General features: G+C 37.5%; 1 protein-coding gene across 1 annotated transcript; it reads right to left on the bottom strand.

The window, feature by feature from the left end:
• Positions 1 to 1625: 1625 nt before the first annotated feature.
• Positions 1626 to 12861, bottom strand: LOC109062196 (lysyl oxidase homolog 2B-like). The gene is made up of 8 exons (XM_042723633.1): positions 12741 to 12861; positions 4620 to 4643; positions 4174 to 4491; positions 3474 to 3791; positions 3067 to 3351; positions 2545 to 2865; positions 2328 to 2465; positions 1626 to 2201 (listed from the first exon to the last, which is right to left on the bottom strand). Exons 1-8 carry the CDS (start codon positions 12772 to 12774, stop codon positions 1957 to 1959), a joined length of 1683 nt encoding a protein of 560 aa, XP_042579567.1. The 5' UTR covers positions 12775 to 12861; the 3' UTR covers positions 1626 to 1956.
• Positions 12862 to 20124: the final 7263 nt, after the last annotated feature.

Genomic DNA, 20124 nt, shown 5'->3' with positions numbered 1-20124 from the left:
ATTACAAAAAGATGCATTGTTTCAGAAGTACAATCTTTCTGAGGAAAAATGTGTAATTTTGTCATCGCCATAAATTAGACCAGTGGGCGGAAATCAGCAGACAAAGAAGATTTTTCCCGCCTCAGTTTCTTCTTCTTTTCTTCTTCTTTTCATTTTTTTGGCAGATTGCAACCATGACTTTTAAAGGTGCATACCGCCACCTACTGTATCAGAGTATGTAACATGAGCTATATCCATTGGTACTACTTTATATCAACCGCCTCAGTTTCTCACACCTCATTGGTTCATAAGGTGACATAGGTGTGAACCAACCTTTCAATAAAAACAAAGGAAAACCCTTGCTCGTGGCATTCCACCAGAGAAAGAGGGGGGTTTCCCAGTTCGCGATCGGACTTCTCAAGAAGTCCCTCCGTTTGTTCTTCTTTACTTTTTCTTTACTAGCGCATTGTGCATTCAGCTCACAGTATATCGGTGGAACATACCAACTATACAAACTGTGCGGGGGAAACCTAAACTGAACCATTCACTACAAACACTACAAGCAGGGTGTCGCTGAAAATGAGTGTGTAAGTTTGTTTACAGAATGCTGTTGTCACTGCTGCAAACTCCCATATATACAAATAATTATTCGAAAAATATTATTTCTGAGAAGTATGTGGTATACTATTAATTGTTGGAAACTGGGCTTTAGCCCCTCATAGCCCTAATGCGCCCCTTGTGCTGATTACAGACTTCGTAATATTTCCTCATATTTCCAGGGGTGAAGTACTATTTATAAAGGCAGAGGCAGAGCAAGGTACTTCATCATTCCATCTATGGCGCATTGTGATTGGGTTTACGCTGTCAATACAGAAAACAAACCAATGCGCTGCTGTCCCTGCATGATGGGCCAAAGTATCGGGCCCTGAAGTGCGTCAGCCCACCGGGAAAACACCCTATGCCAGATGGCCAGTCCACCCCTGCTAAAACCTGCAAAAATGCATGACTTCCATTTTTGAAAATGAATATACAGGAGCTCAAAATAAATAAAAAAAAAAAAAAACACAGCCGTTGCCCCAAATTCCTTCTTAAACCTATATACTTTTTTTTATAATTTTTCTTAAAAAGGGTTTAAGGGAACAAAAGGATAATAATAATAAAAAAAAAAACAGTAAAACAGCTACAGTTATTGTAAAATAATGTATTTAAACCATTTGTAAATAATAATTTTATTTGTCTGAAAGACTTCAGTGAAAGTCAAGTTCATTACATTGATTCACAATATGCACACATTCCTTCTTAATTTTGTGCCTACTATTCTGAAAACAGCTCTGTGAATGTTTCCATATTCAATTAAGAACTATACTGCATGAAAATTGTAAACTATTTTTTTTTTCAATTCAAAACGCTAAAATTTCACACACACACACACACACACACACACACACACACACACACACACACACACACACACACACAACAACACACACACACACACTCTCTCTCTCTCTCTCTCTCTCTCTCTCTCTCTCTCTCTCTCTCTTTCAAAAAAAAAAAAAATCATTCTGTATGATTTACAAGCTTGTCATCTTTGTGGGAACATTTTGTCCCCATAACGTAGAATATACCTGAACCATACACACACATGGGGTAGGACTTTGCAACTTTATTTTATAGAATGCTCAAGATAATTTTGAATCCGTTTACAGTCCCCCTGCAGTACCTCCATGGCCCTCTGGGTGTTCAGAGCACAGTTTGAAAACTGGCACCTGGAAGAGCACTTGATTGTCCTACTATTAACAGTATTACAAAACATTTACATTACACAACTGTAACATATCGCTTTATTATCTGAAAGCAATCCTCATTAATAAAAAGACAAACAAATATATATCAGTCACTGCCAACTGGATTTTCTTCAATGGCATCAAGGTTGCCATATTTTTCTTTAGAGCCTCATTTATTTTAGTATTTTACTCAGTATTCATCACAATAGCTTTCATAAATGTTATCATCAGATTTGTTTACAACACCTTTAATCTCTGTAAAGTCTGCATTGATGTAGTCCTCTTCAGAGTCATCCATGTCCACACTGACATAGTCCTCTTCAGAGTCATCATGATACATGTTTTTATTATTAAATTCTACATTTTCATAATCAGACTCATCATCCTCTTCATTTTTCTTGTCATGGGATGTACCTGCATATGTATTAGCTGCAGCTAGAGAAATTGCATAGAGATGAAGGGCAAATTTATTAAAGGAAGTTGTTAATAAACAGTTTTGATGGAATATAAAATGTTAAATCTTAAAAGATATAATCTGATGTTTTCATGAAATGCAGTTACCGTTTCTAAAGGAGAACTTAAAGAGAGTTTCCTTATTCCTTTGCTTTTGTCTTCTCTTCAGCAGGAGGATGATTATAAGGACAGACAATAAGAGCAGTACAGCTGACACTGCAGCACCAATGACAGGAAGCAGGGAGGCTGAGAGAGACATTTGTGTTTGAGTTCAACTTTCATTACCAGCAGTCCAGCTTTTTTTTAGTCTCTTACACATCAGTACCTGTGATAGTGATGAGCAGCAGTTCAGAGGCTGATGAATGGAAGGAGCGTGAGGAGACACTGACTTCATAAACACAACTGTAGTATCCATCATTTGAATATTCTGCCTCAGGAAAGAAGAAAGAGGAAGAGTTATTGACAGCTGACTCAGTCTTTGTGATGTTTGACCCTCTGAACAAGTGAAAAGATCCTCCAGGAAACTGAGATTCAGTGGAACAGATGATAGTGAAACTGTGGCCCCTGGTGATCACTGCCCCCTGAAGCTCCTCGTCAAACCATCCATCAGGAGCACTGTGGGAAATGCGTGGCTGCTGCAAGTTCACTAAAGAACAAGAATATTTATATGATTACAGAAACTCAAACAATAAAGCTAACTAAATAAAATTAAATAAAAATAATAAAATAACAATGGCTTCAAGAACTGCATCTTTTCATCTTTAAAAATACAGATTGAATTCACTTCTATGCAGCTAATGCATGTGATTTATGATGTAGGCAATGAGAATAAACTGAACACACTCACCCACAGTGATGGTAACAGTTTTGCTCAAAGGTGACTTAATAGTGTTGTTTTGGTAGGAATAATGACAGCTGTAGCTGCCCTGATTTGACACATCTACATTAAGATTGAAAGTCACACCAGATACATGTTTCTGGGAGGATATAGATGGTCCGTTTCTGAAGAGCTGGAATTCAGCATTAGCATTGCATCTTGGTTTAGGTGTTGTGCATCTGAACTGGATATTTTCTCCAGGAGAAATAACTGAATGTGTGGAGGTCAGGGAAAAGGTCGGCATCTGCAGGTCGCCTGCAAAAGAAAAATTCAATTATTTAAAAATGTTGAAAAATTATGAAAAACGTGAATTATTGCAATTTCTGTTGCTCATTTAACCCAAAATAATGTGTGAAGGTGCTTAAGATTTGACTTACCAGAACAAACAACACCAGCATCTTCACCATGATTACAGTTATGATCTCCTAGTCCTTTTTGTTTGCATTGTCTAAGGGTCCCCTCACTTCCTGAGCATTCAACATCATCCATCCAAATTGATCCACTGCCTTCACCAAAGGCAGCACTTTGAGGTGCACTGATGGCTGATCCACACTGTAACTGTCTGCACACCACAGCAGCATCATTCACGTCCCAGTTATCATCACACACGGTTCCCCACTGGCCCTTATAACGGATCTCCACTCTTCCACAGCATGAGTCAGACCCATTGACCAATCTTATGTCTGGTAGTTGGCCTTAAAAATGTAAGAAATGAGGACTGAAAACATGTTTTAAGGTCAAGTGTCTGTTACACATTAGTTTACATAAGTTTATTATTATTTTTTTTTTTTTTTTTTTTTTTTTTTTTTGTTTGGGGAAAATAATGGTTTGTTTTTTTTTCTAATCACTGTGATATTATTTTCACAACAAGCTAGAGGTACATTTTCAAAACTCAGCACTTATTTCTAAACAGATAATCAAAACTATCTGATAGAAATTTAGTAATAACTGTTTTGAAAATTATAACAAAACTTACTACAGAAAATTAATGTAATTAAATGTAAAAATTAAAAATGTAATGCTAAAAAAATATTTAATACAAATACAGCAAAACTACAGGGAAAAAATTACATATACCTTGTAAGCAGACAACACCTGCATCTTCAGAATGACCACAGTTATGTGTTCCAATAGTAGGATGTGAGCACTGTGTGAGTGATGATTCACTTCCTGAACATCTCACATCATCCAACAAGATCGGACCACTTCCCTGGCCAAAATGAGCACTGGTTTGTGCACTAACAGCTGTTCCACATCCCATCTGTCTGCACACCACAGCAGCATCCTTCATGTCCCAGTCATCATCACACACTGTCCCCCACTGGCCATTATAAAGGATCTCAACTCTTCCAGAGCAGCCATTATTACCATTGACTAGTCTGATACTATAATCTCCTAAAAAAACATTATGATATAACAAGTAAGCTATTGTAACATTTAAGACTAGGCAAAACAGTCATTCATATCATGTACGTAACTAGAATAAGAGTTGAATAAGAGTGACTAAACAGTCTGTTACTTACCAGCTGCATAAGTCAGAGCACTGGCTGTTGAGATAAAAAACGTGACATTTAAAACATTGCGGATTAACAACTACACATAATGACTGACATTTCACAGATCAGGATTCAAATAAAAACTTTTTTTAGGGACAAATAATACACAGGTCAAAACAGAATCAAAATAGAACACATGCTAAGGCCAGAAACATACTTTAGATCTACATACTCAAACGCAGCCCAGAACGCTTGCTTTCGGTTATTATATCAACACAAGATCGACTTTGTGTGTCACTGCATTGTAAAATGTGTCTAAAACTAATACAAGAAGTTATAACTAATATAAGAAATTATAATAATATACATATTATTGTAGTATTTTAATATTATATACAAGTAATATTATTATTATTAATAATATTAATTAATATAATCAATATAGCTAATAATCGCTTTGGGTGTATAGTAGTAGGCCTAGCCTATATATTACACTAAGGGGCTTTTGAATGCTTGAATCTGACTGGCTGACGAACTTTCTAAAGTGTGCAATTATTGTGCATTCAAGTCCTCCTGGGAAGTTTGTATTTACGAGTTGACAAATAGTAATTATGACGTCAGGTGCATTCAAGTCACTTTGGTAGGAACAAGATGGTGATTTAACGATTTTTTAAAACTCTACATCTACAAAATGAATTGTGTGCATCGTGTTTTTACTTTTTTCTGTTTTTATTCAATTTATGAAGGTGATGTAAACTGAATCATTATATATTCTATGGTAATTATTCAATAATATAATATTTTATTAATTTCAACAAATTTAGCGTCAGATGCTGCACATCTCTAGTCTGCATCCATTGCATCCGATATGTAGGTGTGTTCACGCCATATTGTAATTACCGTGATTACGAGATACCAACTTATAAAAAGCATTCACGTCCTCGTAGAACTCAGAATTACAACTTGGGAACTGGGAATTTTCTAAGAGCTACAACTTTTACCACCTGACCACCTCAGATTCATTAGGTGCTATGTTTAGGCATTGATAGTGCCGTAGAGTTGAACAGCTTCATGCAGAACGACACGTGTTCTCATCTCAAAATTACAGTAATTACAATATGGCATGAATGCAGCATGTTTTCTCACTGACAGGCCCCCAATTCGGGAATCTCAGGAGTTAAAGAAAATTTAGAGTTTCCCACTAGTGATAACAACTTTGTGACTTGAACGCTCCATTATTTTCAGGGAAACGCATGGCGAACAAAGTTCCAGCAGCATGTCCATATCAGTTCGCTAAACTTTTTCAGTTATTTCAAAAGTTCTTACAGCCTACAACAGCAAAAAACCAAAAACCCACAATGAAACAGACCTAGCAAATAAATGAAGTAAACAATATGATAAAAACAACAGATTATTTCAATGTTTTGCCACAAAATTACATTTTATTAGCTATACACAGAAAGCACATACTCACTTTCCCCCTCCCTCTTCCTTAAACGCACACACAAAAAGTGGGACACGCGCTCGCACACATAGAAACACACAGAAACGTGTTGTCAGTGCCGTTCTGACGATTTCAGTACAATAGTATAGCAACTTAAAAGATACATGACATTTCTCACAAGCGAGGTAATAACAGTGCTGTCATTGGAGCAGATTAATTTACAGTTTCACTATTAGTAGAGACGCTGCTGCCAAACACCAAGACACACAAACTCAGTTAATTCACACATGCTTAATCTCTCTCTCTCTCTCTCTCTCTCTCTCTCTCTCTCTCATAACTGCATTAATAACTGCATTAGTCTGCCATCAACGGCTCAAACCTCCATTACTTGGTCTAAAAGACGTTTTGGAATTAGCATTGGATGAGATGCGTAAGAAATTAATCCTACACACAAGAGCATTTTAAGGACAAAAACCAGACGAATGTCTTGAAATACATCATCTGAAAAATGTCTTGAGGTGTGGTAACCGTAAATTCATATGCTATGACTGTGGCATATGGATGAATGAAGCAAATAGCGCTTTACGTAAGGAATAATTGACAACGGGCTCTTGATTTACTAGAAAATAATGCACACCTGAGGTGTACCACTTTGTGTCATGGCTGCATCAGCAAACTTTCACTATAGGCTAACTGTAAAAGCCACCGTCCTTCCGATGAGACTATAAACCGAGGTTCTGACTCTCTGTGGTCATTAAAACCCCCATGACACTCCTTGTAAAGGGTAGGGGTGTATCCCGATCCCTTGGCCAAACTCCCGCCACTGGATTTTGTAAGTCAAAGTCCCCACCCACTCAATTGTCTCTATCACTCTTTCTCATCTCCACCTATTCAAAGTTTTCATGTGACATCACATCCCTGGAACGCCCACTTGGAGAGCAAAACAAGGCTTTCTTCTACTGACCGCCTGTTATTTTTACAAGGTTTGTTTTAAATACTAACATATAAAGACAGTGATATTAAAAGGCAAAAATCAGTATACACCTTATTGATGATGAATACTTTGTACAGGCAAGCAGATTAACACAGAATATAGACGCAATGCGCAAAGTTTCACATTATGCATCCTTTTCCAATTTGTTGTTGCGTTGTTTAGATTGATTTGGAGGTTGTTTTGAATTTTTATTTTTGCTGTCAGATTTTCCTACCAGGGTTTACTGCGCATGCGCACATCAATATTGTGTCCTTTTTCTCATGCTGAACAACATTTTATGTATCCGCATTACTGTAAGGGTAGATTTAGGGTTGTGGTAGGTGTAGACGTTAATAAAGCATAACTTTACAAGTATAATTTTTGTTGTCGAATTGTACTACCCACTGTTTTAATGGGAGGTAGCAAAATCTGACAGGGTAGCATAAATCGACAGAACACCGGACCAAATACAATGTTGATTTTTTTTTTTTGGTGTGATTCACTTTCACACTGCCCTTTTTGCAAGTGAACTAGAAATTGTAAACAAAACCACACGTGTGCTAAGGCCATCCATTCATTGGACAGAAAAAAAAGCAGGGAAAAGCAGAAAGTTCGAAAACAGGCTAATCATGGAGATTTTTCATAGTGCAGTTGTTATTATTTCATCGATTTTCTTTTATCAGCTACAAACGCAATATGAAGACACTTATGAACATCAGATGAGACAATGTCATCTATACAATGCTGTAACAAGGATTTTGTGAAGACAGTGAAGTGCTGCAAGATGGTTCCGGTGGAGAGAGCATGCGCTTATGTGTGCCTACCATGGCATACTGACAATGGCATATATTGGCAAGGTATAAAGAAAGCGAAAGTGAAACTTAAAAAACAGCACGCAAAACAATCCTGCACCCTTTCATGCCTTTTTATAAAGTATACACAAACAGTATAAATTTAATACTGTTTATAATACTTAATTCAACATGTACAGTAAGTATGTGACCACCTAGAAACAGATAACGGTGTCTCTTTTAAAATCTGGTAATAATAGTGCTCCACTCTCATCCAGGTTCAGTTCTTCATGGTTAATGTAGTGTAGCGAGACCAAGGCTGTGTCCGAAATCGCCCCCCATACCCTTAAGGTGACCGTGATTTCACCAACTACAACATGTTCCTGGATCAACATCCTTGTTTATCCTGGAAGAACATTCCTATTAACCAATCAGAATTGATGGATAACCTTTCAGGAAATATCTGTTTTAGGCTTATGATCAGGGTTAGGTGCTTCTACACCCTTGTTAATCAGCTATCATTTCACAATGATTTTAGGAATAAATTATGGGTAGGGTTAGGTTTAGGGGTAGGTATTGGGTTTAGTCTTTATTTTTGGACAGTAATGTTGATCCAGGATCAATAAAAGATGTTGATCCAGGAACATGTCTTACTTGGCAAAATCACGGCGACCCAGCCAGTGGTGTCTGAAACCATAGTGGATGTTATTGAGTGTTTCATTCAATCCCATAATGCACCACAATAACGAGTGCACACTCAGCGGCTAGAGAATACCCAAAATGCACTGAGGGTCAAGCTGAATGAATTCCCGTGTCTCACCAGAAGATGGTGCCCACAGCTGAATCACCCATCCATTTCCAATCTGCTGGTCCAGTGTGGTACAGTGCAATATAATACAGGTAATATATAATACATTAATACAGACTTTCAATTCTTTCTGAACACAACAAACTCACGGCTAGATTCACACTGTCAGGTTTGGGATTGACAACCGCATTTACTTTCAAAGTGTGAGGCGAAATATCCTGTTCACATAGCAGCTTACATTAGAGGCTCGAATACTGTCTGTTTGAATGTGCAACTAATTCCACATTCTAATGGTGACTATCACCTGTAACCATAGTGACTAAAGTAAATATTAAAGATGCAAAGACTGCATTATCACAGTTGGCAAGACAAATGTTCAGATGAGTCACAATTTCCTCTGTCAACTCTTGCAGATTTTATACCTCAGTAAAGGGCTGACGGCGGAGCATTTGAGTAAGGCGCAGATCACAAAGCTTATGGGAGCAGCTCCGATGGAGGACAGTGACTGAATTTAAAGGGGTCATATGAAGCGATTTCAATTTTTCCTTTCTCTTTGGAGTGTTACAAGCTCTTGGTGCATGAAGAAGATCTGTAAAGTTGAAAAGACTAAAGTCTCAAACCCAAAGAGATATTCTTTATAAAAGTTAAGAGTCAACCACACCTACCTAAAATGGCTAACATGCCTACACATCTATGTTAAGATGTGGGAAGGTTTGCATAACACTGCCCAAATGTTCACAAAGAAAGAAGGTGTAACCTTTGATTCTCGTTGTTGCCACCGGCGCCATCTTGTGGAGATGCTGTTTCGTTGTGAAAGCGAAAATACTTTGTTTGGCCTTTCAAAAGAGGACACAACTAGAAATCAGTGGTTAAGTTGTATTTACAACACTGTTCCAGAACAGTTCAACCTAAATATTTAGTGTGCAGCACATTTTATGGAGGACTGTTTTCTGATCCTGGGAGAGAAGACTATAATGCTGGCTGTTCTGACTCACAGTCTGTAAAACCCCTTTCACACTGGGATTCCGGAAAATACACGGGTAATGTGTCCCGGCAATTGTTCCCGGGTCGCTAGATTTTGCACTTTCACACTGCCAGTGATTACCCGGAATGTGTGCATGCGTTCACACACAACCCATAAAGGTCCCGTGAAGACACGTGATATCAGGTAGTTACATGTAATGTATGAGTCGAAAACGCTAGGCACGTTAACTTTCACTTAAGCTGGCGAACGATCTCAGCTTCAGCGCGGATTAGTGAGGAACTAACTGATCTCTGCTTCGTTACAGTTTGCACATATTTGTTTCGTCGTGAACGTTGATCTGCCTTCAAAACATGCTAAAAGAGTCGCCCAATAACATGCGTCATCACTACGACACAGCATTAGTTCTGGCTTTTGTTCACACAGCGCTCATTCCGGGACTGAACCCGGCAATGTTACTAGATCCCCAACCCGGGATCATTCCTGGAATCAATCCCGGGATGTGTTTGCGTTCACACAGAAGGAGCAGCGGTTCTCAATACCAGTCCTCGCGACCCCCTGCTCTGCATATTTTGTATGTCTCTCTTATCGTTTCAGATGTTTGTTCTATTCGAATGTATGTGCCCTGCGAAGTGGACATCCCAAGATAATCCTCCATGATTCCAGTTTGAAGTGAATGTAAATGTTCCATTCAGTGTCCATTGAAGTATGCAAAACGTGAATTTAAATTGTATTTATTTACAGAGGTTCTGACCAGGACACGCATCACAGTATGGTGAGGGCGGGGTAGCAATCAGAGCACACCTCACTTTTCAAACGATGAGCTTTGTAAAAAAAAACGACGCGTTTCAGAAAGGTAGGCCATAGAGGAGAAACAACAATGTACAGAATGTGGAAAATAATGTGTTTTTTGAACCTTAAACTGCATAGACAAATTTCACTAGTTCACGCTTACATATTATTAGGTGATGTATGGAATGCATATTTGGCCCGAACCTAGAGTACCCCCCCCTCCTCGTCTAGTTGTAAAGTGAACTTGAAGTGAGGAGTTGGGGTGGAGGAGGGATGCTGATAAACCGTCAGTGGATAGAGGTAAGTCAGCGGTATTTATACTGTGGTATTGATTACTTGATTGTGGTCCACCGGTGTTGATTAGGCTAATTATCTGACGCGCTCCTCCCCAAACCTTGTTAATGAAACATCATTTAATTACACCAAATACACAAATAATGTTCTTTTTAGCAACATTATATGACCCCTTTAAAACTTCAGATGACACACAGGTACTATTTCCATCTCTATAAGAGTGTTGCCAACTTAGCAATTATGTTTCTAGATTTAGCAACTTTTTTCATATTTATTGTGCCATATTTTTATAGTTTTTTTTTTGTGTGTGTGTGTAGCATACTTACTACCAATGCACTGCTTAATTAACTACTAACTTTTAACTAAAAAATGCTGAGAATGTGTACTAGTTAATAAGAAAATATATAAAAATGTGACTGTTCAATAATAAAAATAAAATGTTCAAATAAATAAAATTATGCAAAAAAAAAAAAAAAATCCAATCATACATTTTTTTAACTTTTACAAATAATTTATGTTTATATTATTTTACAAAATAATCTAAATTAACATATTTCAAACAATATTTTCATTGAGACTGAGCATTTCTGAGATTTGAGTAAATCTCACTCTTATTGTTCGCAATGATTCAGTTTTACATCATGGTTATGTAACAATGTAATTGCGAAATGCCATCACAATGCCATTATTAAGCAACTTTTAGCAACAAATTGGCCTGCCTTTAGCAACTTCCACCCAAAAATGAATTCATAACACTGCTCTGTAAGGTACCAAAACCACACATGAAAAAAGATTTACTTGAAAAAATCATTGTAACACATTTTAAGTAAATTTTATATCAAGTACAACTTACTTGCTACTATCAAGTAAAATCTACTTAATACTTAACATTCATGAAGAAATTAAATCTAACTACACTCTTAATTATGTAAATATTACTTAATTATTTTTAATTTAGAAGTTGTGTTTATTTAAAGTAATTAAGTAAAATGTATTTATTATTTTATAATAATACCTTGCATTTATCAAAACATTTAGTAAATCTTACTATTTATTGAAGTAAATAAGTAGATGTTATTTCTTAATATAACCACATAAACTGTATTAATTTCGTCTATACCAGGGGTTCTCAACTCTGACCCTCGAGGTCCACTTTCCTGCAGAGTTTAGCTGTAACCCTAATTAAAAATACATACCTGAACAAGCTAATCAAGATCTTCAGGATTACTAGAGAGCTACAGGCGGTGAGTTTGATCAAGGCTGGAACTGAACTCTGCAGGAACATGGACCTCGAGCACCAGAGTTGAAAACCTCTGGTCTATACCTTTATCACAAAATCACCAAACTAAAATAATTAAACAGTTTATTTTTCCAATATAAAAAACTGAATCAGTCACATTCACATGACATAGTAAAGTCTGGACACAAGTTTTTAAACAACAAAAAAAAACAACAACAAAACATTTTAGCCTACTGACAAATTTATGAGAATGTTGTCTATGTAGATAGACACTATGTATTGTATACTGTAGTGGACTGTGACAGTTGCAGGGAAATGTTATATGGCCTGTGGCCAGATGTTTCCTAGTTCTTTGACGTAGTTCTTTCTTCTTACCCTTCACAATCCCTAATTTTTAAAAAGGCTCCATTATATGTGAGCCCCATTTTATCATTTTAGTCATGATTTAGATCATTTTCATTTTCAGAGCAGTCAAAATCATATCAAGGCAGCTCAAACATTCCTGAAGGATAATAAGACTGTGTCTAAGTTAAAGTTAACATAAAACATTACAAAAAAGCCACTAGTTTCAGTTCAGTTTTGGAAAGAGCAAATGGTAATAGCTCCGAAACTAAACCTGAGAGATGACCGATAAATATATTATTCAGTAGTGTAGTAAAGATATGGCACCACCACCAACTTACACAGTTCATAAACATTAACAATACCATTTTAAGCATGAAATATTATTGTAGACATATACAAATATTTCAACATTGAAAGCTTATCTTTAAACTACATCTGTAATTAAAACAGGAACTGCAAAGATTGTAAATTGAATTTACCTAATATCAAAGACAGAAGAGAAGGTCTTGGCATTGTGATCCTTGCTTTGTTTCCAAATGCACTTAAGATGTATAGATCTGCTCCTTTCAACACATGTAAAACCAAAAATGCAAAACACACACATTCACTTCCCCCTTTTTAAAAATGCATTTAGACATTTTGTTGAAACATCCCTTTTTTACCCAGCATTTGCAGTTTTGCCTGAATTGCATTCCAAAGAGACATTCTCTATGAGATGACAATCTTAAGCAGTATCCAGTCCTTTTACTTAAGATTACCTAGACTTCTTGAACTCACTTATAACTCACTATCTCTTATAAGATTATAAATTACCTAAGATATTAATTGGATTACTAATTTTAATACACAAAAGCACACAAAAGGATAGCAAAACATTCTTATGAACTTCAATCAGGACCACTTCCGTCAAGTATATTTATGACAATTATATTGCATACAGTTAGTGTTGGCGGTATGGTTATGTTCTGGGCAACACTCCACACGCCTGTCCATGCAGCCATGCTTGGACAGAGCGGGGACAGCAGCAAGACAACCCCCCCCTGGGGTACAGAACAGAACCATTATATGCATACATAATTACAATTCACAATTACATGAGTTGTAAACGAAATGTGATAGAGACTGCTTCCAATGAAGAGACTAAAGAAAGAACAAAGTTAGATTGGATTACAGGTTCAGTTGGTGGAGTTGGGGTTGGAGGAGGGAATTAATTGCAAGCAGCAATGCCACGGGAGAAACGCTGAAGAATGGGAATTTAATTAGACCGCATATGATAGGTGTCAAGACTGGATTGGTACACGTCAGGAACAGCTGACTGTCGGCTGATGCAAGCATGACTAACGTGGCCTGACTGAACTAACGCAATGCTGAATTTAAGAGGTATTTACTTTATGGCTCATAAGAAAATCTGATGCTGATTTTATGAGAAATAAAACTTTCACTGCACAGTTATTATGAGTCCTTCAGTCTATTTTTCTTAAACTAAGATTGTATCATTATACAAGATAATTTACACCACAAATTACTGTTTAAATATGTGAATAAAAAACTGTATTTATGATTTTTTAAACTGATAATATTTTTGTGTGCACAATTGTGTTGATAGCTAGTCTTATTTTACTGAACTGTGAACGAACATTCATGCTGCCCTTGGCCATTAACTCTTTCCCTGTCAGTGTTTTTAAAAAAGGTGCCAGCCACCTTTATATATATATATATTTATATATATATATATATATATATATATATATATATAATTTTCACAAAAGTTTAATGACACCCAGAATATTTTTTTTTTTTGTATGACAAACAAAGAAAATAGCTTTTTTTTAATCAACACTTGAATGTGTTTAGTTTCATTGATAAAAAAAGCAACATTTTAAACAAAAAGCTGAGAAAATCGCATTTTTGTAAAAGATTTTTGATCAGATTCAGAACGATGGTCAAAACATAGATGGAAAAGATTGCTTCCATCAACATATCCAAAGCTTGCACAGTCCTACACCACTTCCTGGACTGTTTTTTACTCAGTGACATTGGGCAGTTTTGATTTATTTGCCGTTTAATGCTTGACCATCACTTTTACATATGCATCTGCTCACATTCGTGATTGCTTGTTTCTGCTTCTTCTTTGCTGTTTTGATCCAATTTGAGAAATTTCCGTCAGTGGCAGGGAAGCGTTATCTCATAAATGATGGAAAATTCTGTCAATGGTGGGGAGAGTTAAACAGCCCGCATGAAAAAAGTACCTTTTATGATATATATGATCAAAGCCCAAAACTGACACTTGCTAAGTGCTAAATATAAGTAAAAGGTGACTTTTTAAAAGAGCGTCTGACCCTCACTGTGTTCATCTCAGGGTCAGTCTGTTTGACAGAATTGTCTGTTTGACATTAAAGGAATAGTTCACCCAAAAATAAAAAATTGATGTTTATCTGCTTACCCCCAGGGCATCCAAGATGTAGGTGACTTTGTTTCTTTAGTAGAACACAAAATAAGATTTTTAACTCAAACCATTGCAACCTGTCAGTCTTATAATGGAGGTGAATGGGAACCACAGCTAAAACATACAATAAAACTAACAAACAAAACCAAATTAAACCCTGCGGCTCATGACGATACATTGATGTTTAAAGACAAAACAATCGGTCTGTCCAAGACCAAGACCAAGAACAGTATTTATATAATTTTTTTTTTACCTCTGATGCACTGCAATGCCTGAACTGTACTCAGTGCGTCCTCGACACAGCCGGTGCTTGACGCGTTTTCTTCTTCTTCTTGCTTTACGGCGGATCGCAGACTTATAAGTGTATTACCGCCACCTATCTCTCAAATGGACAGTGGTGGGCCGTCAGGGTCAGCAGGGCTTTCTCTGCTGGCCCTTTAATAAATAAAAGTGTGTGGAATTTTTTTTTATTATTAAAAAAAAAAATCAGATTTTATTATTATTATTAAAAAGTCTGCGGCCAGCACTACAGATAGTGCTTCCCTTTTGTATCTGATTTGTAACGAGCATTAGTGACGGAATCATCAGCCAATCAAATTTTGACGTTTAATGACAGTACGCCCTCTCGGTTTAACGACGTGCCCAGTGCTAGCCCCAGCCAGGGTTGCCAGGTTCTCTTGACAAAACCCGCCCAATTGCGTTTTTGAGGTGGTCCCCCATTAAAAATCGTGTTCCAGGAGTAAATACATGCTTTTGGCGGGGTTCCCTTGGTTAGCTTGTCATTAGCGTTTCCATTTGTCCCTATCGCTGTTTTTTTCCTCCTCTCCTCTCTCTCGCTACTCTCTCTCTCCGGTTCAACAAGTTCATCAAACAACTGTGGTAAGAATCTTTCATCAAGCACAGTGAGTAATGGCTTCTCCTGCTATTGTTATTTGCACTGCTTGCCACATGTATAGTTTATCGATCTCTGTCGGTGATGAGGGATTCACATGATAAATGCAGGGAAATAGTTAGGCTGACAGAGAAGATTTCAGAATTAGAGACACGCATCCAAACTTTAATTGAGGACAGTAAGAATGTGAGGGCTCTAGATACGGCTTTGGATGCGTCTAGCTCAGGGAGTCCTGTACATTGTTCGGTTCCGGTAACAGGGAAAGAACAAAGTTTGCAGCAGGGCAACTGGGTGACTGTGAGGTGGCATAGTCGTGGGTCTAAACACCGCTCTTCTGTTCCGATCAAAACATTAAACAGGTTCTCCCCACTCAGTGAAGCACCCACTGAGAAACCTGATGAAAGTGCTCTAGTTATTGGCGATTCTATTGTATGGAACGTGAAAATAGAGACACCAGCCATAATATTCCAGTGTTTACCAGGAGCCAGAGCCCCTGACACATTGGCAAATTTAAAAGTGCTGGCTAATGCTAAATGTAAATTCAGTAAGATTGTTATTTGAGGATGATGTTCGATTTCGCCAGTCGGAGATCACTAAAAATCACATTAAAGAGGTGTGTGAACTTGCAAGCATGATGTCAGACACTGTAATATGCTCTGGTCCCCTCCCTGCTTACAGTGGTGATGAGATACATAGCAGATTTTCATCACTCAATGGCTGGATGTCTAAGTGGTGCCCGCAGAATAACATAGGTTTCATAGACAAATGGAAAAGCTTTTGGGGCAGACCTGACCTGTTGAAAAGAGATGGTCTTCATCCCTCCTGGGGTGGTGCCGCTCTTCTTTCTAGAAATATGGCACATAGTTTTAGAGTTTGTACTTGACTAACTGGGGCCCAGGTCAGGAAGCAGACAGACTGGCTAAACCGACCGTCTGCTAGCCGCCTCCAGTCACAGAAGTCAGGTAATTCTCAGCACATAGAGACTCTTTCACCTAGATATCACACTATAGAGACTGTGTCTGTTCCCTGGGCTAGAAAATACAAAAAACGTCCAAACCAATTTAAGAGCAACAATTTAATTGAGGTTCAACAAATAAAAAACAGATGCAATATGGATAAACAAATGATAAAGCTTGGCTTATTGAATATCAGGTCCCTTTCTACGAAAGCACTTTTTGTAAATAATATGATCACTGATCATAATCTAGATGCACTCTGTTTGACAGAAACCTGGCTAAAACCTGATGATTACATTATTTTAAATGAGTCTACACCCCAAGATTACTGTTATAAACATGAGCCACGTCCAAAAGGTAAAGGGGGAGGTGTTGCTTCAATTTATAACAATGTTTTCAGGATTTCTCAGAGGGCAGGCTTCAAGTATAACTCGTTTGAAGTATTGGTGCTTAATATAACATTATCCAGAGAAACAAATGTTAATGATAAATCCCCTGTGATGTTTGTACTGGCTACTGTATACAGGCCACCAGGGCACCATACAGACTTTATTAAAGAGTTTGCTGATTTTACATCCGAGTTAGTGTTGGCTGCAGATAAAGTTTTAATTGTTGGTGATTTTAATATCCATGTTGATAATGAAAAAGATGCATTGGGATCAGCATTTATAGACATTCTGAACTCTATTGGGGTTAGACAACACGTCTCAGGACCTACTCATTGTCAAAATCATAATCTAGATTTAATACTGTCACATGGAATTGATGTTGATGGTGTTGAAATTATGCAGCCAAGCGATGATATCTCAGATCATTATTAAGTTTTGTGAAAATTTCATATAGATAAAACTGTAAATTCCACTTCTTGTTACAAGTATGGTAGAACCATCACTTCTACCACAAAAGACTGCTTTGTAAGTAATCTTCCTGATGTATCCCAATTCCTTAGCATATCCAAAACCTCAGAACAACTTGATGATGTAACAGAAACTATGGACTCTCTCTTTTCTAGCATTTTAAATACAGTTGCTTCTTTACGCTTAAGGAAGGTTAATGAAAACAGTCTGACACTGTGGTGTAATGAGCACACTCGCACCCTAAAGAGAGCAGGCCGGAAAATGGAGCGCAGCTGTAGGAAAACAAGACTAGAAGTATTTCGTATTGCTTGGAGAGAAAGTAACCTATCTTACAGAAAAGCATTAAAAACTGCTAAATCTGATTACTTTTCGTCTCTTTTAGAAAGAAAAAAAACATAACCCCAGGTATTTATTCAATACAGTGGCTAAATTAACGAAAAATAAAGCATCAACAAGTGTTGACATTTCTCAACATCACAGCAGTAATGACTTTATGAACTACTTTACTTCTAAAGTCGATACTATTAGAGATAAAATTGTAACCTTGCAGCCATCAGCTACAGTATCACATCAGACAGTGCACTATAGATCCCCTGAGGAACATTTCCACTCATTCTCTACTACAGGAGAGGAAGAATTGTATAAACTTGTTAAATCATCTAAACCAACAACATGTATGTTAGACCCTATTCCATCTAAGCTCCTAAAAGAGGTGCTTCCAGAAGTCATAGATCCTCTTCTGGCTATTATTAATTCCTCATTGTTATTAGGGTATGTCCCCAAAACCTTCAAACTGGCTGTGATTAAGCCTCTCATCAAAAAACCACAACTTGACCCCAAAGAACTAGTTAATTATAGACCGATCTCGAATCTCCCTTTTCTTTCCAAGATACTAGAAAAGGTAGTATACTCACAATTATATTCCTTCTTAGAGAAAAATGGCATCTGTGAGGATTTCCAGTCAGGATTTAGACCGTATCATAGTACTGAGACTGCTTTCCTTAGAGTTACAAATGTCCTGCTCTTATCATCTGATCGTGGTTGTATCTCTCTATTAGTGCTATTGGATCTTAGTGCTGCGTTCGACACTATTGACCACACTATTCTTTTGCATAGACTAGAACACTTTGTTGGCATTAATGGAAGTGCATTAGCATGGTTTAAATCGTACTTATATGACCGCCATCAATTCGTAGCAGTGAATGAAGAGTTATCATATCGATCACAAGTGCAGTATGGAGTACCGCAAGGCTCAGTACTAGGGCCGTTACTCTTCACGCTTTACATGTTACCCTTGGGAGATATCATCAGGAAACACGGTGTTAGCTTTCACTGTTATGCTATATATTTCTTTGCGGCCCGTCGAAACATACCAATTTGAAAAACTAACGGAATGCATAGTAGATATAAAAAATTGGATGAAAAGTAATTTCTTACTGCTAAATTCTAAGAAAAAACAGAGGTGTTAATTATAGGACCTAAAATCTCTGCATGTAATAACCTAGAACGCTGTCTAAGCCTTGATGGCTGCTCTGTCAATTCTTCGTCATCAGTTAGGAAACTAGGTGTGCTATTTGATAGCAATCTTTCCTTAGAAAGCCACGTTTCTAGCATTTGTTTAACTTTGTTTAGCATTTTTCCATCTCAAAAATATATCTAAATTACGGCCTATGCTCTCAATGTCAAATGCAGAAATGTTAATCCATGCGTTTATACTGCATTAATTGTGGTTATAATATTGTAATGTTATTTTGTGTTGTTGTTCTGCACGCTTAGTAAACAAACTCCAGTTAGTCCAAAATGCAGCTGCTAAGAGTTCTTACTAGAACCAGGAAGTATGATCATATTAGCCCGGTCCTGTCAACACTGCACTGGCTCCCTATCAAACATCATATAGATTTTAAAATCTTGCTTATTACTTATAAAGCCCTGAATGGTTTAGCACCTCAGTATTTGAACAAGCTCTTGTTACATTATAGTCCTCCATGTCCGCTCCGTTCTCAAAACTCTGGCAATTTGATAATACCCAGAATATCAAAGTCAACTGCCACCAGATCCAGTCTGTATCCAAGTCAGAGGGTCACTGCAGTCACCCGGATCCAGTATGTATCCAGCCCAGATGGTGGATCAGCACCTAGAAAGGACCTCTACAGTCCTGAAAGACAGCGGAGACCAGGACTAGAGCCCCAGATACAGATCCCCTGTAAAGGCCTTGTCTCAGACAACCACCGGGACAGACCACAGGAAACAGATGATTCTTCTGCACAATCTGACTTTGCTGCAGCCTGGAATTGAACTGCTGGTTTCGTCTGGACAGAGGAGAACTGGCCCCCCCGACAGATGCACTGACTTTATTTACAAGTGACAGGTGAGTGCTTTAATATTTGATGAGTATTGAATTGTGCACATTGTTATGGAGGTGTATGTTATGGTCGTTTTGTGTCTTTACACATCAGTGTATCGTCATGAGCTGCAGGGTGTAATTTGGTTTTGTTTGTGTATATTTTTTTAAGTTTTATTGTATGTTTTAGCTGTGATTCCCATTCACCTCCATTATAAGACTGCCAGACTGCAACGGTTTGAGTTAAAAATCTTAGTTTTGTTCTACTTAAGAAACAGAGTCACCTACATCTTGAATGCCCTGGGGGTAAGCAGATAAACATAAAATTTTTCTTTTTGGGTGAACTATCCCTTTAATGCCCCCCTGCTGGT

The sequence above is a fragment of the Cyprinus carpio genome, chromosome A3, assembly GCF_018340385.1.
Source record: "Cyprinus carpio isolate SPL01 chromosome A3, ASM1834038v1, whole genome shotgun sequence".
In the NCBI taxonomy this organism is placed as follows: domain Eukaryota; kingdom Metazoa; phylum Chordata; class Actinopteri; order Cypriniformes; family Cyprinidae; genus Cyprinus; species Cyprinus carpio.
This window is presented reverse-complemented; position numbering and strand designations above follow the sequence as displayed.